This window comes from Diceros bicornis, chromosome 22, assembly GCF_020826845.1.
Source record: "Diceros bicornis minor isolate mBicDic1 chromosome 22, mDicBic1.mat.cur, whole genome shotgun sequence".
NCBI lineage: Eukaryota > Metazoa > Chordata > Mammalia > Perissodactyla > Rhinocerotidae > Diceros > Diceros bicornis.
Genome location: NC_080761.1, coordinates 27451700 through 27475683, shown reverse-complemented (window position 1 = coordinate 27475683; position 23984 = coordinate 27451700). Strand labels below are relative to the sequence as shown.

The 23984-nt window shown below is 38.5% G+C and overlaps 1 protein-coding gene across 5 annotated transcripts in view; it reads left to right on the top strand.

Annotated features, from left to right (window-relative positions):
- RFX3 (regulatory factor X3) overlaps positions 1 to 21717 on the top strand; it is a 275918-nt gene extending 254201 nt beyond the window's left edge. For 3 of the 5 annotated variants that reach the window (XM_058565741.1, XM_058565740.1, XM_058565738.1), the window contains 3 exons: positions 8906 to 8968; positions 10373 to 10415; positions 14753 to 21717. In XM_058565741.1, coding sequence (XP_058421724.1) covers positions 8906 to 8968; positions 10373 to 10415; positions 14753 to 14991 — 345 coding nt within the window. In that variant the 3' untranslated portion in view covers positions 14992 to 21717. The remainder of the gene's footprint in view (positions 1 to 8905; positions 8969 to 10372; positions 10416 to 14752) is intronic. The other 2 variants (XM_058565742.1, XM_058565739.1) reach the window with 1 other exon arrangement.
- Positions 21718 to 23984: the final 2267 nt, after the last annotated feature.

The following is a 23984-nucleotide window of genomic DNA, read 5'->3' as shown; positions in this document are numbered from 1 at the left end:
GCTTGTGTGCTCACTCATGAGTGCTTCTTAGAGATTTTGAGAAGATATCGTGGTACATGCGCTGCTGTGTTCCCAGGGGGCAGAGGGGATCAAAAAAGCCTGAACAGTTAGAACCGTGATGAAAATATGCTACCTGTGTGCAGAGTGGCCAACAGCACACGTTGCCAAGATAGCCAGCTACGCCAAAGGAGCAGGACCAATGGCGATTGTAGGTCAGAATTTGCCTTGGTGTGAAGCAAACTGGCAAAATTTTGGCCATCTTACCAGGCTTCAATAAAACTATTTGGAAATACATTAAAAAAGTGCTCTTACAGAAAAAAAATAACCAAGGAACACAAGATTTTACCAAATGGAACATAAACATTCCTTGCAAATTTTATAAAATTGGAAGTTGCTTTACAGTCAGCAACTATTTTTCCTTAGCTGTGAAACCTTGTACCAGTGCTAAAAGTAAAATGCTTTTATTAATTTGATTCTCATTTGGAAGACATTTAAAGAAAATAATAATATTCTGAACTCCCTTATGATTGAAATTTCAAGACATTTCTATCCACCATCAAAAACATTCAAAATGGTTGCCACTACCTAATCCTTTTGTGATCGGTTCTACTAACTTCACCTAACAGAACTGAAATCATAGGAGATTGCTCAGCTATATAAGATGTGTAAAACTCAGAATATTACAAAGTTCAAGCTAAGTATAGAATGTTGAAAGATTAGAATTTGGTCAGAAAGTTCCAAATCTGCATGTGAACAATATTCCTGCTTCTATAGGGCAAGCGTTAAAGGGCCTTATTCCTTCTTGACTTCTCAGAAAAGCAGAGAGAGAAGCAGTTGGTTAGGCCAGGGTTTACATGTTCATATTCATCTGAGCTCATCAGCTATTTCTGGTTGTGTGATCATCCCCATTCTGCCAAACACACAAAGCACACACACACACACACACACATACATCCATGTTTAAGCTGGCCCCTTGAGTCATAAATGGCATGGTCAGTACATAAACTGACTTCCACTTCGGCCCTTGATTGAGTTTATAGTGTCAACAACCCTAAGTCAGAGCCTAAGGAACAGTTCCACTCTCAGGTAACACTCCTTGTAGTCCCACTCAACCAGAGGCATTTCATTTTGAAATCACCATCTTATGGCCTTACAGTTGAATGGAATTCTAGGACTTTACAAATAGTATTTGAAAATTGAGTTTTGAAGACAATAGACCCGGTCTATTTCATGTATAAGGAAAGCTAAGGCTGAAAGAGTAACTTGTCTGGAGTCACATAACTGACAGTGGTAGAGCTGTGATTCAAACCCAGATCAGGCTGGCTCCACATCCTGTGTTCCTCCCGTACTGTGCTTCACACCCAGATTTAAATTCTGTATTTCCCTTTGCGACGTGGGCAAGTTTACATATCCTTGCTTGAGTCTTAGTTTTCTCATCAACAAAATAAGTGTAAGGACCATTCCTTCACAGATTGTTGTCAGGATTAAATTAGGTAGGTAGGTAGGTAGATGGGGTGGATAGGCAAGGAGGTAGGCAGGCACATAGTAGGTACCTGAGTTTTGTGAGTTCCATCTCCTTTCCCTTTCCATAAGTGTGGATTACTTAGGAGGGACTGTATTTGATTGCCTTGTACTCTGGATTAGATATTTTAATATTGATTCTGCCCTGACAATCCAAGTAATAATGTGTACAATTAGTCCATCATTTTTTTTGACAATACAAACATGAGCTTAGAAGCTGAAATTAATAAAACAGATAACATAAAGGCACATGAAGGCTGTAATAATACTGTATTGCAAGGGGAAAAAAAGCCTGTAGACAGTTTTTGAATGTTGAGTCAAGTGATCCGTGGAATTACAAAGAATCCAACAGCATTCTTTGGGATGTAGCCAAAGTGGTAATCAGAGGCGAACTAATTCAATGCTTTGTAGAACACAGCCAACAAAATAGAATGGGGAAATAAGTCAATTAGAAAAGAAAATGGGCAACATTAGGGAAGAAGCATAAACATAATTAGGTCTAACTATACAGTCATAGCTAGATTGTATCAAATCTTAACTAGTAGGAATGGATGAAAGGTCTTATAAGTACTTGCAAATGGGGAGAAAGTATTATATGTAAAGTTATTATGTATATGTAATTTATGCAAGTTAAAGGTAAAAGTGAGTCCCAAAGAGACATCTTATTCCAACTGTGAGATAGAAACCACTTCAGAGAATTTGATAGTTATCTATTCTGAGTGCCAGTGACAGCTTAAAGATCATCTTTCCATGGGGCCGGCCCCGTGGCTTAGTGGTTAAGTGCACGCGCTCCACTGCTGGCGGCCCAGGTTTGGAGCCCGGGCACGCACCGACGCACCGCTTCTCTGGCCATGCTGAGGCCGTGTCCCACATACAGCAACTAGAAGGATGTGCAGCTATGACATACAACTATCTACTGGGGCTTTGGGGGAAAAAATAAATAAATAAAAATTAAAAAAAAAATAAAAAATAAAAAAGATCGTCTTTCCTAGAGCAAATGATTCATTGGCAGAAACTAGAAAAAATGTACACATATACACATACATAATTTCTTCCCTACATACATATATCACAAGTTACCACTGCTGGCAGAACTGGTCTCCAGTATGAGACTAGAGCATCACTTTATTGTGAATCTATGTAAAGACTGCTCCTAAAGAGTAGCTGAGGCCCCCAAAATGAGTAGTCTTTTCTAGTTAAAACTTTCAACTACTTGGCTTGTCAGCTGCTGATGATCATGGTCCCCAGGTCAGCAGGAATGGCTAGGGTCACATGGTAGAGTTTACTTTGTGGATTCTGCTGCATACGCTGCCTGTGGTCCCTTCCTTCAGCTAATCACCAGCCAGCACCTTGGCATGTGGCTGCCAGCGTCTGTACAGCATGGATCCTCACAGAACCGTCGAGTAGTGCTAACGCAAGAGGGCCTTCCGAGGTCTTTGGGGCTGCTTGTGGTACAGTTTGGTGGCGCAGGTTGACCCTCATGAAACTTTCCAAAGCAGCAGTGCGTATCCTATTCCTTAGCATGTAACTTCAGCATGAATTGCTCCACAGGCCTCTGTTTGAATGTGGAGCTTCAGGCTGTGCTGGCCCCAAGAACCAATAGCTTTTGCTTTCCTGAATTGCGATTTCCACTTCTTTGTCTGCAGTGACTTACTTATGTATCATTAACAACTTTCAGCTCTGTGGTCCTGGTAAATTTTTTAGATGTATGTATGGTTTCAACAAGCCTAGACCTTAAAAAGCATGCTGTAAAAAACTTTCAGACTGGTAGGAAGTTGTACATAAAATTCAAAGTCTGTAAATGGAAAATAAAGTACAAATGCCCTTAGTGACAAATATATCATAAAAAATGAATTCATGCCTATATACTACCCCACCCCACCCCACCCCCAGTGAAGAACACAAAAAACACAATTGAGGAAAAAATTACTGTGTTCTAAACAGCTTAATCTGGTGGGTGTGTTTCCTCCAACACTAGGGAAAAAAATTAAAGTCAAATGATTTTACTCAGATGAATGTGACAGTGTTTTAAAGATAGCTTACATATGTGTAGTAGGCAGTATAATGAGCCCTCAAAGATGTCTACATCTTAATCCCTGGAATCTGTGTATATGTTAGGTCACAGATGGAATTAAGGTTACTAATTAACTGACCTTAAAATAAGGAAATTTTCCTGGATTTCTGGATTCTTCCAATGTGATCATAAGGGTCTTTGAAAGTGGAAGAGAGAGGCAGAAGAGTCAGTGTCAGAATGATGTAGCAGGGGAAAGACTTGACCTGACCTTGCTGCCTCTGAAGATGGAAGGGGGCCTCACCAAGAGTTGTGGGCAGCCTCTAGAAGCTGGAAGAGGAAAAAAGAAATTCTCCCTTAGAATCTTCAGAGAGGAATGCCACCCTGTCAATACCTTGATTTTAGCTCAGTAAGACCCATTTTGGAATTCTGACCTCCAGAATTAGAAAATAATAAGTTTGTGCTGTTTTTAGCCACTAAGTTTGTGGTAATTTGTTACAGCAGCAATAGGAAACTATTACAATATGAAAGCTCGATTGCTCTGAATGAAGTCAGTTATTATTTGTGGATTGTAGACTCTTCCTCCAGTATATTATTTTTTCTTACTTCCTCCTCTCCTCAACATACGTACACTGTCATTTCTCCATTGATGACTCCACCCTGAAAGCCATCGTCATCTGGAACTACTCCCCATTTGCTTTTACCAATGGAGAATTTATGTTGGGATATCTGCTGACATCTTCATCTGCCATCCAAATTGGAACAAACTTCCCATTAGGGAGGCTTGTCCCATCTAATTCCTAACACGCTACCTTTTTCCCTGGTCTCTTTTCTTGCAACCTTCCAGGCAATCTTTTCTCAAGTCCTAGACTTCTTCCCTCTTGACCCACTAATTTGCACATTTAAACACCAGCCTTCATATATCTCTGTCTACGCATGCAAGCCTCCATAGAAAAGGGAGGAAGATTAGTCTTCCAACTGATCGTCTTTAAAAGTTGACCCTTGTTTCTTTCCTTGTGACCTTCATCAGTTGATGCCCATATGCCTGAGCTGTGCTAGTTCTTAAAGCCTCAGGTTCCATATCCTTCCTGGGGCCAAAGTCTTCACACCTTCCTTAAAGACAAAATCTTCTGTTCCCTTCACTGTGAACTGGAGCAGATCTTCTATGGTTTTCAAGCTCTTCTTCTAGCCAGAGGTCAGCCCATCATCTTTTTTTGTAAATAAAGTTTTATTGGAACACACCCGTTCATTTACCTATTCTCTGGCTATTTTTGCACTACAGTGGCAGGGTTGAGTAATTGCAACAGGACCATAAAGCCTAAGGTATTTACTGTTTGACTCTTTACCGAAAAAAAGTTTGCCAACCCCTGTTCTAGACCATACACTTTCATATTTTGATGCCACTAGGTAAATCACGTTTGCTTTTGTGTGTGTGGGTGTGGTAGCTTAGTTAACATAGACTTGGACAGCTTGTATCTCAGTAAACAAATAGAACGTGTGTAAGTGTGTGTGTGAGAGAGAGATTCTGTCTGTCTGCTTGTAAATCTATAAATCTGGATATACTAACAGAGAGATTTTTCTAGTAAGATGCATTTTCTATAGGGGATGTTTACCTGGCTGCCCAAGAGGATGTGGTTATGATTACTCACTAATCTTTTCTCCCTGGAATGGGGTAAACTCTTCCAGCAGGGAAAGTGTTCCTGTGAGTGAAGTCTCCAGCCCAGTCTTTGAACTCTTTCCTTCTATCCCGCCCTTCTGTCCCCAGTCTTTGCTTTGTGGGCCCCCTGTGGATCCTCGCCTGTTTGCTGGCTAGGCTTCCTGACTTGCTCTGCATTGTTTCACTTTCCCAGTATAACAGTGCAAGGCTTGCCTCCCTCCCTGCGAAGTTTGCTGCTGCTGGATCTCGTGTGCGGTGGTCTCTCCAGTGCACCTGTGGGCTGCATTCCTCCTCTCATGGTGCTTGTGCTTCAGGGCAGGTGTTAGGCCTGGAAGTCCTGTAACGGACTACTCCTCATCTGCTTGGCCACCAGTCAGGTCACACGCGGGGTTTCTCTCAGCGATCCTGCCCGTGGTTGCACTGGCTGTGCTGCCCAGTTGCTCCTGCTGACTAGTTGCCCATTTACACTTCATGGCCATTACTAGTCTCCTCATGAATTTATGGTCTGGCAGACTCCCACTGGCTGCCTTGACCACACATTTTTTAGTCTGCTGTTGTCCAGGAGGATGTTCATTATTATGACCCCTTGTCAGGACCTGGGGGAAATGGTTTCTAGGAGAGGAGGTCTTCTTGAAAATAAGAGAAATACTTTCTCTATGTTCCATTCTGTTTTTACTTCAGAACCTTCTCTACTTATCTATCTGGCTGACAGAACTTTAATTCCTACATCAAAGGCCATATGGTTTCTAACCCCAGAACACATTTTAAATCCCTTAATTTATATCCCTTCCTCCGCGTGTGGAACGGGCATACTTTCTCTCCTTCTCTCCCTCTCCCTCTCTATCCCTCCTTCCCTCTCCCAAACTCCTAAACAGAGGGTCAGAATATCTGGGCTCAAATCTAAAACTGCCATATTTCCCATATAATGTTAGACAAATCAATTCATTATTTTCAGTAGCTGTAAGATTAAATCTAAGCTCTGTACCTTGCCAAATTCACAAGTTTTTTGTGAGGCTGAAATGAGGAAGCAAATTCATTCATTTGGTATTATGCAGCCTTTAATATTTATCAAGTGCTGTACTGGATTCTGGAATACATTTATGAAGATGACAAACAGGATCCCTACTCTCATGGCACTGGTTGGGAAGACAGATATTAGATGATGAAACAAATTCAATGTTGTACATTGTGGTAGGTGCTTTGAAGCAAGTGACGAGAATGACAGGGAAGGAGATCCTGAGGTAGGGCTGTCAGTCGCCCTGAGGAAGCGAGATTGAGGAAGTGATACCTGAGGTTACAGTATCTGAGAGAGAGCCCACCATTTCCTGAACTTTATAAGGTGTGAGATGTCACCTCAATGCATAGTAGCCCCCCCAATCCCCTGTGCAGTAGAGGAAGTGAGAAAGCAGTAAGTTTATCCGATTTCTGGAGCTATAACTTGACAGTAATCTCTGTGCTCTCTTGCGAACCTCCATTTTTTTCAACCAAATCGTTTATCTCTTCCTCCTCTTCTGTTTCTGGTTTGTGCTGGCCTAATCTAGGCACTGGCCATCTGTCCCTGTCTGTGATACTGCCTTCCTGTGCCCACTCTCAGGCTTCCCTGCCGCCATTGGCATGCTTCCTTCCTGCTGCTTTCGCCTGCTGCTCACTTCAAATCCCCCTGCAGTGGGTTTCCCTGTGTAATAACCCTAGGCTTCTGAAACCTTCTCGAGGGTTTGCTAGGTTGCCTCATTTTTTGGCTAAACTACCTATCCTTCACAGTTTAAGCAACTTCCGATACCTCCAGAAAGAGGGAGTACTTCCAAATTAATCTGACTGAACCTGGCTGGCACAGTGCCCAGCATATAGCAAGCTCTCAATAAATATTTACTGAATAATAAGTGAATGAACTGACACTCCTGACTTTACTCAGTCTATCTATAGGATTAAAGTGCTTTTTCCTTAATCACGTTTGTTCTTTCCTCATATGTAGAATGCATATAAAAACCTTTACCTTCCGCTATATAGGATATCGCAATCTTACCTCTTATTCACAAGATTTTTATTTTAAATCGACTCTATTTGCTCTACACGTGGAACTTTGTCGTTGACCCCGGAGACACCTGGAGGCGTTGACAGTGTCTCTGAGATTTTTCTGTGCCGTGTCCAGCACAGTGCATAGCCACAGGCACACAGCACCTAGTATGCAAGTGTTTGTTTACTAATGATAATAACAGTCACTGAGATTGCCGTTGTTTTGGTTTGTATTTTCAGCATCCTGAATAGTCAGATGTATTCATTTCAGGTTAAGCAGAAACTGTCAAAGAAAAATCTTTGTATTAGGGAGGTTGTCATATTTTCAGAGTTAAGTAGAAACTAAAAGTAGTGTTTCTTTTGAAGAAAATTTTCAAATATGTCCAGAGTTTGGTCTTAGCCACTTTGTGCGATATTATTGATCACCAATGGCAATAATAATTTAGTCTCAAACAACTTTTCGAGATTTTTCAAAAACAAATGGAATATTCACTTTTTTAGGTATAGAGGTCTGTTTAGACTCATCACTGCCAACCTGTTTCCAGAATTGTTTCTTAAGTGTTGTTAAGTATTCATTTAAAAGAAATAAAAATCTTATTATATTGTGTCAATTAGAAATAACTTATAGGGCCGGCCCTGTGGCTTAGCGGTTAAGTGCACGCTCTCCGCTTCTGGTGGCCAGGGTTCGGTTCCCGGGCGCGCACTGATGCACGCTTCTCCGGCCATGCTGAGGCTGCGTCCCACATACAGCAACTAGAAGGATGTGCAACCATGACATACAACTATCTACTGGGGCTTTGGGGAAAAAATAGGAGGAGAATTGGCAATAGATGTTAGCTCAGAGCCGGTCTCCCTCAGCAAAAAGAGGAGGATTAGCATGGATGTTAGCTCAGGGCTGATCTTCCTCACAAAAAAAAAAAAAAAAGAAAAGAAATAACATATAAATTATCCTTCAGTTTGGGCATTCTCTGTTTATACTTCTAAAATCTTTAAATAATACCAAAAATAGATAAAGAGTCTCATTGGATTTTTGTTGCTTATGTTCTTTAATTCAAGTAATTCTACATAATTTAAACTGATTTTTATTTAGACTATAAAAGATTCTGACCCATGTGATCAGGAACAACTTTGAAACAACAGTTCAGTATTTATGATTTTATATTTGAAGCCCAAGGGGATGTAACTATAAAGTAATGGGACAATCTTCCAAACAAAAATACTGGGTGTTTCATATCCAGGAGGCCCTTGTCCCCTTCAAAGCAGTCACCTAGGAAGGCTACACATTTGTTGCAGTAATGCTGCCGTAGCTTAAAATGTTGTGGAATGCCTCTTTTTAAACTGCCTCTGAACTGCTAAGAAATAATAGAGAGTAAAATGACATATTATTTTGAATATCCTGAATGTGGCAGAGATGAATTTGATTTTGGTGAGTAGTCAGAAATCATCACAGGACCAAGTGCAATGAATAAAATTTGGAGTATTGTGTGGAATCACAGTTGGATGTAAAATAACAAGATAACCTTTCTTCAATGATACATACTAACTCTTGAAATTGATTGTCAAAGAGGAATTCTAGAACCTTGGACCTAGGAGTAAATGTATAAGCTCCCAAGGTAGCTACTGTGAAGAACAATACGTATTTAGGAAAAAAAAGAAAAATGTGTGTATGTTTGCAAAATAAGATCAGTTTTATTACTTTATAGACATACCTTGTAGATGAAAAAAATACTCCTATCATGGAACTCTTTATAAGCAAACTTCCGAATGTAAGTAGACTTTCTGTCTCTCCCTTTCCTAAGCCTCTTGAGAAATCTGAATTTCTAATAATGATGTGTTCTGAATCTTCAGTTTTAAAAAAAAAAAAGATAATGTTTACCATTTAAAAAGTGGATGCTGGGGCCGTCCCGGTGGTGTATCGGTTAAGTTTGCACGTTCTGCTTCATTGGCCCAGGGTTTGCCGGTCCAGATCCTGGGCACGGACCTACTCACTGCTCATCAAGCCATGCTGAGGCAGCATCCCACGTAGAAGAGCTACAACTCTACAACTAGAATATGCAACTATGTACTGGGGCTTTGGTGAGAAAAAAGAAAAAGAGAAAGATTGGCAACAGATAGTACTGGGCCAATCTTCCTTGGAAAAAAAAAAGTGCTTTGAGGTTTCACTTCACTTTTTTCCAATTAGCTTATTACCTCTGCTATTCAATTTTTTATTTAGTGTATCCATCTTTGTTCACCCTGAGACTCTCAGAATGTATTTTGTCACTGTAAAAATATCAAGTTCTTTTTTTTTTGTGAGGAATATCAGCCCTGAGCTAACAGCTGCCAATCCTCCTCTTTTTGCTGAGGAAGACCGGCCCTGGGCTAACATCCGTGCCCATCTTCCTCGACTTTATATGGGACGCTGCCACTGCATGGCCTGACAAGTGGTGCATCGGTGCGCGCCCGGGATCCGAACCCTGGGCCGCTGCAGCGGAGCGTGTGCACTTAACTGCTACGCCACTGGGCCAGCCCCTCAAGTTCTTGAACCAACGTAGAAAATAGAGTCTAAGCTGAAGGGTATTAATTCGTCCATATTGTTTAAAGCCCTTTTTTGTTGCATTAGTAACAATCGGATGCCTTTCTTTTTTAAAGTGGGACCCTATTATCTTAGTAAATAAGAACATCAAATTACAAGAAGAAAAGTCTCAAAGATTTCATAAAAATAAATACACTCAACTTTGGGGATCCTATTATGTTTTTCATTTCTACTAATAAAAACTTTAAAAATAGGTTTCACCCCAGTTGCTGGCCCATGTCTCTAATGTAGACTCCAGGGGACTCAGGGAGGGCACGTGGGGCAGAGCTGGTGCATCCATCTTCCTCAGGCCAGCCAGGCCCCTATTTCTTCACTGCTAAGGTGGAATAATAAAAGTAAAATGGAGAGTGGAAGGCAGAGAAAATTGTTACCCTTTTGCAAAGAGGCTAAGACAGCTAAATTGTGACACAATTTAAACTGTTCAAATTCGACAAGTTTGATTAGAAAATTATGTGACCTGTGTAGTTAGAGATCAAAATGGTCACTAGTTTACAGTTTTAAAAAGTCACAGTGTGGTGTTTTTACCGAAGACTGATAGAATATTATTTTATTCTGCCCAGTAGTAACTGTTGCACAAATGACTATTGTTTTGCAGTTTGGTGATTTAAATGCTGTGTCTCCTGGAAATCTGGATAAAGGTAAGACTTGGAAGTAATGTACATTTTTAAGGACATTTTTGACTAAGCAATTCTCATAGAGGAAAACGTGGTGGAGTGTATGTCTACAGCAGTCTTATGTTGTGGAAATGGCATACAGTCCTGGATAAATATGACAGTTATGTCTTTTGGAATCCTTCGTTATTTCTCCATTTCTACGCCTTCTGTATGTGAGGTATATTAAATGCAAGAATTGAATTTAAATACAGTTACAAACTCTTCTTGACTTGTTGCCTGCAGTTTATTACAACTAACAAGAAATTATTTCTGACCATTGCCAGAGTCCTGGAGAAAAAGTCCTGGAGAAAAGTGATAAAATTGGGCCAAATATTTTTATACAGGGCCCACCCAGCAAGAAAAAAGATTCCTCAGCCTACCCACCTCATCAGTTCACACTTCTCAGTGGAAAAAGAACTCAGAGATAGCAACGAAGTTTACTATAAAAGCAGGATCAGTAGTGAGATAGATGAAAAAGATAACATATGTATTTCTTAAATTTTAATATCACCATTGCCACTTAATATGACAACATGACATATATTCCTGAAGAAACTCATGATCTACAAAACCACACGGTGAAAGGAACAAGGCTTGAGAGGAAATGAGGTTGGAATAGCGCACACACAGACAGAAACAATCCTGATAAAATACCAGCTTGCTTTTAAAAAAAAAAATGTAAAATTTCTAATAAACAAGCATTGCAGAAAATATAGGCCTTTCTTCAACAAAAAAAAAAAAACAAAAAAGTGAAGATATCTTGAGATTTTAAGCACTGTGTTCTAGACTCAGGGACAAAATGTACAGACTTGGGAGAACTACAGTTAGCCCTTCCAGGACAGAGCCAGAGCCAGTGGGGAAACTGAGGCAAGAGGAGGGACTGGGGGAATCTGTGCATGTGGTGCAGGGCTGTTCTCTGGAGTGTCCTGTCCCAGGGTCCTCAGTGGTCAGCTTCTGTGCCTCCTTGGTGGTGGAAATCGTTAATGTGCTACGGAAAGTCATGAATCAGTGTCACTCCCACGTTAACCTCCTATCAGTCTCTGTTCACCAGTTGTGACTGCGTTACTTCCTGCTTTAGTAATAGGCGTAATGGCAAAGCAGGAAAAGTAGAAAATGATAGCCTGCGAATATTGTTGCTGCAAATATATACCCTATAGGATCATCCAAATAACAGTCAAAAAGTCAATCAGTGATGATACTAATTTGTAATTTCAGAGCAAGAAAGGTGGCAGTTGAAACCCACGTCCAATGTAAGGCAGCCCTGATGGTGCACTGACATCAGAGCCCCATAACCAAATTTGGGGCTTTCATCCCTGGGTGCCCAGAGGTGCGGTAGGAGTGTTGCTGCTTAGCCAAACACTGGGTGGTAGCCAGTCCTCTTTGTGAAGTGCTGAACCAAAATTGAGTCTTCGGTAGACTCACTTGCGCCTGATTTTAGTTTTTGTGTACCAAATTTCCATAACCTCAAGTAAATCCCTAGGAAATGTCTTTGAGTCTTTCTAGGAGCATCAGATGTCTATGGAATTGCGTTAATTTGCCCTTAGGAACTAGAGAAAGGGCTTGTTTTTGTGGATTGCCCTGTAGCCTATCCAGAGGCTGCCTGCCACCCACAAGTGGACCTAAAGAAAAGTGGCCTGGAGCACTTAGGTTTGTTCAGCCCGTTATCCCATTGTGTTTCCGTCCAGAACAGGGTAGATGACAGGACTTTCTCCACTCTCTCTCCACTCCCTCCTTGCTTGAAAAGATTTTTTTTCTTTCCGTACTGACCCTTTTATTTTGACACTATTTCTCAGGCACAGAAAAGTTGAAGAGGAAGCTAAGAAGCAGTGTGATTTTTCTTCACCTTCTTGGTGTGGCCCTACTGGTCCCTTCACCGTCAGACCTGATGCTTCTTGATATATAGCCAAACTGGCATATTCACGGTGTAAGGCGTGAAATCTGCAAGAGTTTTTGTGGGGTTTTTCCACAAAATGAGAATTTTAATTTTTTTCTTGATAATAAAAGTAATATTAGCTCTTTATAAAAATTTCAAATAATACAGAGAATTATAAACTATAGAAAGTGAAACTTCATAGTCACAACCCTAAGAGACTACCACCATTAAGAATTTAGTGTGAGATCCTTCCAGACATTTTTTTTATCATTCCCTCTTGATGAAGCAGATGTCTACGATATACATCCCTCTCCCTGCAGCCCACCAGCCTTTTGAATGTGCTTGTTCTGACAAACTGTCATGTTATTGTCAAGACCGTTTTCCAGAGACAAAAAGGTAACCGGATAAGGTAGATGAGCCAAGACAACTTTTGCCTCATCTAAGAGCACTCCGTGTTTGTCGCTTAATAATATGTTACAGGGGCCAGCCTGGTGGTGCAAGCAGTTAAGTGCGCGCACTCCGCTGCGGCGGCCCGAGGTTCGCCGGTTCGGATCCCGGCCGTGCACCAATGCACCGCTTGTCAAGCCATGCTGTGGCGGCATCCCATATAAAGTGGAGGAAGATGGGCATGGATGTTAGCCCAGGGCCAGTCTTCCTCAGCGAAAAAAAAGAGGAAGATTGGCAGATGTTAGCTCAGGGCCAATCCCCCTCACAAAAAAGAAAAAATAATAATACGTTACAGACATCATTTCAAGTCAATACGTCTAATCTCAGCCTATTTAATCACACGTACCATTTCTCAGGAGATGTTGCTCCTGGCAGCTGCTCACTGCACAACTGTATGTCCCTGTTACTCCTCATCACTTTTCTCTGGAACCATCTTTTCCCCAGTTGATAATAAGAGAAGAAAAGTCAAGGGGCCCATTTATATAAAGAGCTGCATTAGCAGGGACTTCTGCTGTATGTGTGCCCCAAATGGTAAAACTGGACTCAACAGTCCGTGGAAAGAGTGCAACTTAATCTGACTGAAGGAATGCTTGTTACACACTCCTTGTACATGATATGCCATAGAGCAGAATATATTGGAGATCTGATTCTGTTTATATAAGTCACTATCATAAGTCAAAAATCTAACAATAAGCTAGATATATTTTAGTTATAGATGAGGTATTTAATGTAATTATATGTTTATCTTTTTTGGGGTAAAAAATAAAACATGTTGAAGGTGAATTAAAAAGATTTTTAAGGCAGAAATATATTCCCTACTTTTTAAAAATTATCACTTGTGAAGAAGTATTCTCTACACTCTTCTGAGGAGAACCTTACATAGTAGTAAAGCTATGTGAGAGCATTTTCTGTCTCTACCGTACTTTTGAATTTTAACAATGCATGCTGGAAAAAATTAAATTGTATTCCATTATAATGAAGTCTTAGTTAATATAAAATATATTAAAATTTGGAGGTTAAAGTGACTGTTTAATACATTTAATTTCCAGAAATGAATACCAGCTATTAACAGTGAGTATCAGTGTTGCCAGGAATGGAAATGCATTGCACATTTTTCATCTAATACTACTGCCTCGGTCTTCGTAATTTTTTTGTAATAAAAATTAAAGGCCTATTGGGGCTGAGCCGGTGGCATAGTGGTTGAGTTTGCACGCTCCGCTTGGCAGCCCAGGGTTTGCAGGTTCCAATCCTGGGCACGAACCGCAAACCTACACACCGCTAGTCAAGCCATACTGTGGCGGGGTCCCGTATACAAGATAGAGGAAGATGGGCACGGACGTTAGCTCAGGGCTAATCTTCCTCAGGAAAAAGAAGAAGATTGGCGAGGGATGTTAGTTTAGGGCCTATATTACTCACCAAAAAAAAAAAGGCCTATTTAATATTGTGATCTGCAACATTCCTGTGCGCCAAAAAGTCTGTATAGCAGCCCCTGCTTATACATGCTATAGTTATTTTGTGAATCAACATGGGTCTCACCTATGTTAACATCAGCACAGATGAAATTTATATCTAGTGTAGATTTTTGGAGGAGACTGAAAATTTTTTTTCTTTTTTTAGTTAGCATTTTTCAGCTCAATACATTCCCCAAAAGCCAGCACAGTGTATCAAAGTGACTACTTTATGATGACACAAATTATGCCACTATTTAACATTAAAGCGTTAGGAAATTCCAAAGGTCTTCTTAAAAGAACTGTTAAAGATGTCAATCACAAACTAGCCAAAGTAAAACTACCTTTGCTGTGTTTGGAAGAATTATAGATACATTAATAGAACATTGACACAAGTAAAATCCGTTGAAAGGAAAACCTACATGCTTTGTCCCCCGACAAGAGCTAAGCAGTTGCTTTCTTAATGTACAGTATTATTGTCTCTAAAGCACGTGTTGATTGCTATTTTCCAGTTTGTCTTGTGGTAATAGTCTTGGTGTTATCTGTTGGTGCAGATGAAGGCAGTGAAGTGGAAAGTGAAATGGATGAAGAACTAGATGACTCTTCAGAACCTCAAGCCAAAAGAGAGAAAACCGAGCTGAACCAGGCGTTTCCAGTGGGCTGTATGCAGCCTGTTCTCGAGAGCAGCGTGCAGCCAAGCCTCCTGAATCCAATCCACAGTGAGCACATCGTCACGAGTACTCAGACTATCAGGCAGTGCAGCACCACAGGAAACACCTACACTGCAGTCTAAAGAATATTAAAGCATATTTTTCCAGCTAACATTAACCCTGTTGATATTGGGCTTAAGTTGAAAATTTAATAAGCCTGAAGGTCGACTGTTGTCAAATTCTATCTGTGCTGAACATTACCTTTTTGGAGTTGTGAAATGGAATGGGTGTATGTATTTTCCCAGGTCTTTTTTTTTTTTTTTTAACGTAAACAAATTATTTGCCTCTTAATAATAAGAGTTGTTTTTTTTTTCCTTAGTTTTCAGGTGTCAAGAAGGATTTTTACAACACTTAATGTCAATGTTTTTGTTTTCTTATAATTAAAAAGTAATTTACTTTTTTTGTAGCTTAAAATATTTTATTGTTGATTGTTAGTCTTGGTGTATGATTTCATGTGTAAGTTTTTAATTAGATGCACTTCTGTGAAATATCAAAAGAAATGAATTTCTTTGATTTACACTGGAGGCATGCCCATTTGGCAGCAGATGCATCCAATTTGCTTTTGAAAGGTGCTTTTCATTGGGCAGAACCACAAGACACTATTTTGATACCATTTTGGAGTATGGAGAGAGAATACAGAGCATTTTTATTATAGCGCTAGAGGGTTGGGAAGGTCATCTATTTTTCTCTGAAAAAAATTTAGCTGTGCATCTATCGGTTCAGAGTAAATGACAGAATTGCAAGAGATTATGCTAATATGTACATAATTTGTGTACATAATTATTAAATCATGTTAATGCAAGCTTCCGTTAAACATTGAATTTTAATTGTTATTTGCATACCAATTCCTCTGTTTAAAGACTACTGATTCTGTATTTGGGACCACTGCACAGATGCATTCTGCTGTTGAGTGGGGCTGTTATAGTTAGATACTGAAGCTGAAAAAATGACTTGACTTTTTTTTTTTTTAAGTGTACATGCTACTTATGCTGAGCTGGACATACAGGAAACCATTCCATTTGGATGACTTTCTTTTATTCCAGGTCTTTTTCCTAATAGTAGTTCAATATGCTGCTATTATAAAAGAAAATTTATAGAATGCAAGGAATGTAGCAACCTGCATATCGTTATTTCCTTCAAAAATATTTCCTGGTTTCTAAAGTATGTGGATTTAAATTTTAAACAGAACCTGAAGGCAGTGTAACTGGCACACCACACTGTTGCTTATCCCCGATTCTGTAGGATTTGGATAGGTGGCTGGATGGACCCGTGCCATTGAAGAATGTACATCAGGGATCATCGTACCTCGGCTATTACATGGTGCCTTAAAACAGAACTGAAGCTAAGGTTTAGTAAGGCTTATTTTGTTCATGTGAATTCCTCTTCAATCCATGTGACAAACTGTGCCTGTCATTTTCAGATTCCCGAAGTAAGGACAGGTTACATGTTCTTCGAAGGAAATTTAGGGCAAACAAAGCGAAACGAAAAGACAAAAATCAATTCCCCTCTTTGAGTGACCGCAAACCTATTTTTTGTGCTTCGAGCTGAATATTACTTGATTACAAATCAGATTGCTTAAGGGTGTGGAATAGCAGGCTAGTTTTAATTACCAACTTGTTACATAAAATCATGTATGTTTTAGACCATTCTTATCTAGTTATAATTTAAGAAAGTTAACAAAATAAGCAGGTACTTATTGAAGTGCATCTTTTCAGTCTAAATGTTTGTCTGTGTGTCTCGGTGTCTGTGTGTCCACATGCACACACGAGTGCCCGTGGGCAGGAATCAGCTACAAAGTCAGACGGTGAGATCCCAGAGAGGATACACCTATCCCCGTTTTAATTTACATGAAAAGCCAAGGTTCTTTTAAGCACTCAAATTATTAACAAAAAACCAGGCACATCCATTCATTTAAATAGTTGTAAAAAAAGCTAATCAGCAAAAATAAATACATAAAGCCAAAAAAAAAGGGAAAGCACAAAATGATTTACAGATTATTAATGAGGCCTATATTAAACTCAAGATGTTTATCTTTCCAGTTTTATTGGGGTGGGGGGTGGGGGTAGAAAGAAGAGAGCGAGCCAATCTGTAAAGTTAAAAATACCAAATGGCTTATCGGGTAACGTGCAGGATATTTCAACTGCTGTTGCTCGATTGCCTTAGACTACTCAAATAACTAAGATCAACAGAGTTTCTTAAACTTTGAATGTTTTAGATGTAATTTTTAAAATTGATTCAAATTTTGTATTATACAGTCCACTCATATATTTGAAAGTCGTCACTAGCATCCTAGCATAACCTTCATCTCAATATCATTTAAATGATATTTTCTCCCAAAAGGCAATGAATTTGCACCATCACACACAAAAAAAGGCAAACAAAACACCTTAAGCTGCAAAGACCATGTGTCTAGTTCGTTGTGCATTAGGACACATTTACAGGTAAAATTAAAATCAAAAAGTGAGAAGAACACTCTTCATTTTGACTCTCCATTCTGAATTTTTTTCACTTGCCTATCCCCCTATCCACCACCCCTAGAACGATACTATATCTGTATTGGACCAAATGTATTTGCTGGTTTCATCTTGTTTATTGAACGATTGTAAATGTATTTATTATCACTGTTTAATGTTGGATATATTTGTATCATTAGAGGAATCTGAATAATGGGCAAATTTAGACTGATGAAAGTTAGGGATTGGGGGACCCTACAGGGTTCAACATTTCTTCCAGTTGTTCATGGTTTGTTCTAAATTAGGACAGATTAGGAGTTAAATATTGTTACATTTCAACTGGCTCCCTCAAAATATTCTGATCTCCTTTATGAAGATGGTTAGGAACGTTAGTTCTTTGTGACTAGGGTGGATAGTTCTGACCAGTAGACAAAATAACCTCTATAGTCTATGCTACTTGCAGTTATTTGTACTCTACAGTAAGACACACATATACAATCACACATAAATATCTTAACCAATTTTGAATTTGAATTGTGAACTATATTAGAAAATAAAAACATCGTAATTTATACATCTGAGCAAATTGGAGCAATCACATTTATTGCATTTATTGAACATTTCCATTTTTTTGTTCATTGTTCATTGAAGCTGTGACTTTTCTAGATGATATTAGACACCAATACTCTCAGAGTAAGTTCATTGACAAGTGACAAGCACACATTTTAAGGACTTCTTAATATTTCTTGGCATTATAATCAAACAGGAGTCATGAAAAATATCTACGTAGACCAAATGCTACACTTTCAGTGAGGAAAAATGTAAGGAAGGTATGTTGGCTATTTTTAAGTTTCAGAAAGATACTTCCATATAGTAAGATTGAGTGTTGTGGGTAGAGTTTGATCTTCACTTATACTTTGAGAATCATACCCAAAAGATTTGCCTTCATGAAGCCAGTGAACAATAGAGTGAAATGGGTGAACCATCTCTTTGGAATGCAGGGCCCAATTTTAAAATTTTTCTTTGGATATCAAGTGGCTGCTCACTTTTTTCAGGATTCTCATCCAAACTGTGTTTGGACTGACTGTATAAGTCTTACTGCCTTTTCAGAAATCTGCTTTCCTTTTTGTGCTTTTTCTTGTACTGTATAGCACGGTTCATGCACCTCTCTTTAGATGGTGTACTTTAAAAACAAAAGTAAATTTTGGAAAATGGTTTTAACACTGCATACCTAAAATTAGTCGTTTGCAACATTGACTGCCTTTGATTTGTAGTAGACGAGTAAAAATGAACACGTTCTTGTAGAATGCTGTCACAGTCGTTCAGGAATGAATACGGTTTCATTACTGTAATCATGAACCTTTTTACATGAATGCACTCTCTAGAAGTGCTAAACGTGATGCATTTTGAAATTTTAAAAAGTTCTTCAGATGATATATTTGAAATGTCTAAAATAATGCTGTGCTTGAAACATTAGTGTAAAAGGAAAAATTGTGTGTCACTGTGATGCTGGTCCTCTCTGTGTGGACATGAGTAGGAAGTAAAAACCTTTGCCAAGTCACCTTTGGGTACAACTTGAGGCAGTGGTTATATACAACAGATTGTTATCTGTTATCACCTCCCCTCCCCCAATTCCTTGGTGAGAAACTAACAACCATCAAATAATTGAAATCAGAACTTGTGATTTGTATGAATCACATCAGAACATGGGGGAGAGGGGTTGACATGCAGTGCTATTGAAAATCGGGCTTGTCACCAGATCAGATCAACCTCCATATGTATGGTTAGAACATATCAATTAATGGAATCCTAGTATTTCTGCAAGTTTGGTGATTTTTTTAAAAACTGGAATAGAAGCATTAATTCAGTGCTTAGTTCTAGTATTAGAAAACCACTTTGATGTAATGCCTTGTATTAACCCTTTGAGCATTGTAAGATATACAGTGGGGGACAAAAGCCTTTCAGATCATTTATCTAGACTTAGACTGGTAAAATATACTCTATATCCAAATGTCTAATTATGCTGTTTTTTTAAAGGGGGGGTAAGAAGAGAAAGTGTTTCCACGCTGGACACTTGCATTTTATATACAACTCTTAATTTTCTTCAAGAGGGCTTGATATATTTATTCCCAAATATTCACTGCCATCTAAGTAAGTGTACTGTTTACAGAAAAAAAAATCAACTTTTCTAGCATCACATCCTGACTCTAGAAAAGGAAGACAAACACATGGGCCTGTAGACCTATGTCATACCTGATCTCTGCACATTGAAAGTACCTAGATTGCCTTTAAAAGGTATGATAAAGAAAGGGTTACATTTCTTTCTCTTTTTTTTCCCCAAAACAAAGCAAAAGATCTCGTTTATTTAGCTTTAGAAAGTACAGTTGTAAGTGAAGCCTTAGGAAGAAACGAATTCCAGTGGATAAAGAAAAGCTGAACTCTTTGAGGGCAGGTAAGCTATCTGGAGTATGTCTCATCAAATATTGTTTGGGAATTTCATACAGGGCATAATTTTATCTACGCTCCAAAACTTTAATACTTTGTCAAAAAAATTCTATATAGATAGAATGGAGAGCAAAGCACTTGATTTTAAGCTCATCTGTCAGGAGATGCTGTGACTACTGCTTCTGATACCTGTAAATGCCAGGCTGCTGACACAGTTGCTGACTCTGCTCAAGGGACGCTCTGCGAGCACTTGACCCCTCCGTCCCCTGTGTGATGGAACCCGAGAGCAGTGTCATCTGCAGACGCGCTTGTGCTGCCCTGGCCCTGCGCATGTGAGAGTGTAACCTATCCCGACGTCTGGTGAAAGGACACCCATAGCATAGTGCAAGTTTGCCGTCAACGTTGCTTTTTAGGCAGTTTCGGAAGTCATACCATGCAAATTACTCATGTGTTAACATGCAATACTCAAAGGGTTTTAAGTTAACTCTCTTCTTTTGAATTCTTCATGATGATTTACTGTAAATGCTTCTCAGTTTGCATGCCTTGATCATTGCTGCTAGTGATTTTATGTGCCAGTAGACCTGAGTTTAGTTTACCAATTTTACTTAAATAGTAAAAGCCACTTACAAGGTGACTGCCTAGGATTTTTTTTTCTTTTGTTTGAAGTAATTGGTAATATGTCTTATTTTCAGAAATGTGTTTTGTCTCTTCTTCCATTTGGTTCTGGTATTTGATTCTTTTTTTCCCCTCTTTCCTTTGTCTTTTAAATAAATTATGATGTTGGGATTGGAAGCCCTGAGTAATGAAATCTTTGGTAAGAATTGTTTATGTAGCTCAATAATGAGGACAACAAATCTTTGTTAGAAGAATTATGATTCTGGGGAGAATAGAAAAAAAGAAAAACTCCCATTGACTGTTGATAACCAAGTAAATTTTTCCTTCAATGAATTAATAGGTTTAAACAAATGATTGCCTTGTTTTAACCTGCTAAACACAATTTTAAATGAACCCAATAAAAGAGGTATTGAATTTTCTTCATTTAAAAAGCATCTTTTGTACCAAAGCAAATTTTTTTCTCTACTCATCTCCATCATCAATTGGGACCTATGGTGGTGACCAGTGCGTTGGTTACAGAAACTTTAAGCGAGTGCCTTGAGAACACTTGGAAATTTGTGCCTGGGGTGGTAAACTTTCAATTAGGTTAATTGTAGTGCTTACCAATCAGTAATTCCACTATCACTCAGGGCTTTCGTACCTTCTAGGTAAAACTTCTTTCATTGTGTTTTTTTAAAATACTGTATTTTTTTTTAAGTGCCATCATTTAAATTTCACTTAGTAAGTGGCAGATTACATTATTCAGTCCCACAAGCACAGAAACATAGTAACACTAGGAGATATTTGAACATTTATTTTACAATCGACTGAATATATTATGTAAATGAGGTAAGCAACTTTTGTAGAGATTGTATGTGTGAGATAATGTAATGTTCTTTTCCAGTTTTTGGACTACAGTTGAATAAACTTTTTAATTATTTAAAAACATCTTTACCGAATAACATGTGATGGTTTTTTGTACGATGTATTTGATTTTGTAAATACGTATTTCCTGATGTGATTTTTGTGAGAAATGCTAAATCTTTTAGTATATCATGTCCTCTCAAAATTGGCAGGAGCTAAATAATAGTTTGTGGGCGATTTGTATTGTGTACTGTACAATAACTGGGGAACTTTTATAATTATAAAAATATATATTAACTTTTAGTGTGTTGTTTAAACAAATGACTGGAACATACTAAAGATATTAGTAGGATTTTTCTGAATATTTCAGACTTGAACTCAGGCTAGCTTTCTTGTGTTTTTCAAAACAAAATGGTGTCTTGTCTTTTAAAATCAATAAATTTGTTTCCTTGTTACAAATACATTTGAAATGTCTTGATTTTTTTTCCCCCTCAAATCATTGCCAGGAAGCTTATCTTGTGCTGCCTCATCTGGAGGGCAGCCTCTGTGTCACTCACTAGCTTAGGAACAAAATTAAGTTGTTTTCCCTTTTTCTGTCGAATGACATTGGCAATATTTACACATGAACAGCACAAAAAGAGAAAACAGAATTATAAGCCCAGCAGGTACAAATCTTACCCTCAAAGAGAATTAGTGATTGAGTGCTGTTTAATTTCAGAAGCTGTCAACATTTCCATTGTAAATCCAGATTTTTGGATGTTCATAATGTGTTTGTTTTATGTCACTTCACATGGATATTTGGCACCCAAGTTTCTTGCTTAGATTGAAACAGCTTATTAAGATTTCTTTTGATACATTTAAGAAAATATCCTACCCCAATCTTTTTTTCTTCTTTTAATTATATCATTACATACAGGAAAATTCACCCTTTTTACCATACATTTTGTGAGTTTTGACAAATACAGTCATGTAACTACCACCACAATCAAGTTTAAAACATTTTTTTACCTTGCAGATTTTTTTTTTCTTCAAATCATGGTATTTATAGGGCCTCCTCCTAGAATATGAAATAGCCAGTTCATTTGGGGTTTCTTAAAAGATAGAAATGCAAAACAGAAAATACCTTTTGGGAATCTCCAGCAGATGCTTTCTTTCACATCATAATACAAAGTTACTTATAAAACAAAACTGTGGACATCTAAGCCCACAGAAACACCAAATTCATTCTAACTTATATGGACATTTAATCCAATAACACAGAAATGTAACAAATTATATAATAAATGGAGGAAGGTGGACAGAATTATAGCCAATATTAGAGAGAACACTAGGTTAGAAAGAAAATGAATCTGACCAATTTGGGCATTTTTGTGTTGTAGCCATCGCCACTTGTGAGGTATTTGGAACTTTTTGTACAAAATATAGCGTTCCCAGTTTCTAACCTTAATTTTGTACTTGGTATCTCTTGGAAATCTGAGGCCTTTCAAATATATCCTGTAACTGGTGCATTTACTTCTTGGTTACAGTGTTCTTCCTTCCATGGGTTCTTAATATTATTTCCTTGTCTTTTGGAACTTGGACATTTCAAGATGAACTCAGCCCGAGAAATGTAACTGGTTTTCATTAACTGAATCAATTCAGTCTACCAACTTTTTTTTCATTGTGGTCTAAAACTAATGCATGTAGAAATTTGTCATTTGTCCTTTGGCTGAGGCACAGATTTTTTGTGTGTGAAACACCATAATTAGTAGTGTGACAGCTATATTGTTTAGGATAATGTACTTTGAAATCAGGGGAAGAGAGCAGGAGGGCTCTCTTGTCTGACTCTGGTCTGCTTCTCTCTGCAGCAACTGGCCCAGGAAGAGGGATCTGTTTACGCTTGCAGGAGCTGGGTGGCAAGCAGAGCATTTAGGCTGAGGTACCCTAGACATAGGAGCTGGCTTCCCTGTGCCAATGAGCCCTGTTTTGCATCACCTCATTGCTAGCCTTGAGATGGGAAAGTATCCTGTGCATGGGAAGTTGTGTCTGAGTTGTCTGAACACCAATATATTAGTAATCAAAGTAAATACAAGTGCTCTATGTACTGCAATTAAAAGGAAAAGATTGTCACAAAGGATTTTAAAAACCTAAGACATTTCTATACTATACAGGTTAAAGGGCTCAAAAAGCTTGAGAGCAAAAAGGGAAAGAAATAAAATAGAAACGCTAACTATGCAATAGTGATAAATCTGATAAAAGATGTGCAAGACATACATTGACAACTACAAAACATAGCTAGAGGAAATTAAAGGCTTAAATAAATGGAGAGATATATACTGTGCTCATGGGGCGTAAGACTCAATATTGTTAAGACATTAATTCTCCCCAACTTGATCTAGATCCAACACAATCCCAATCAGAATCCCAGCAAGCTTTTAATAGAAAATGACAACTTGACTTAATTCATATGGAAATGCAAAGGATCTACGATAGCTAAAACAACTTTGAAAAAGAACCAAGTTGGAGAATGACCAATACCTGAATTCAAGGCTCTTATAAAGCTACAGTAATCAAGATAGTGTGGTATTGGCATCAAGACGGATCAATAGAATCTATCAAATAGATCAAGGGAAGAGAATAAAAAGTGCAGAAATGGACCCACACATTATGGACCACTGATTTTTGACAAATATGCAAATGAAATTCAGTGGAAAATGGATGGTCTTTCAAAAAAATGGTGC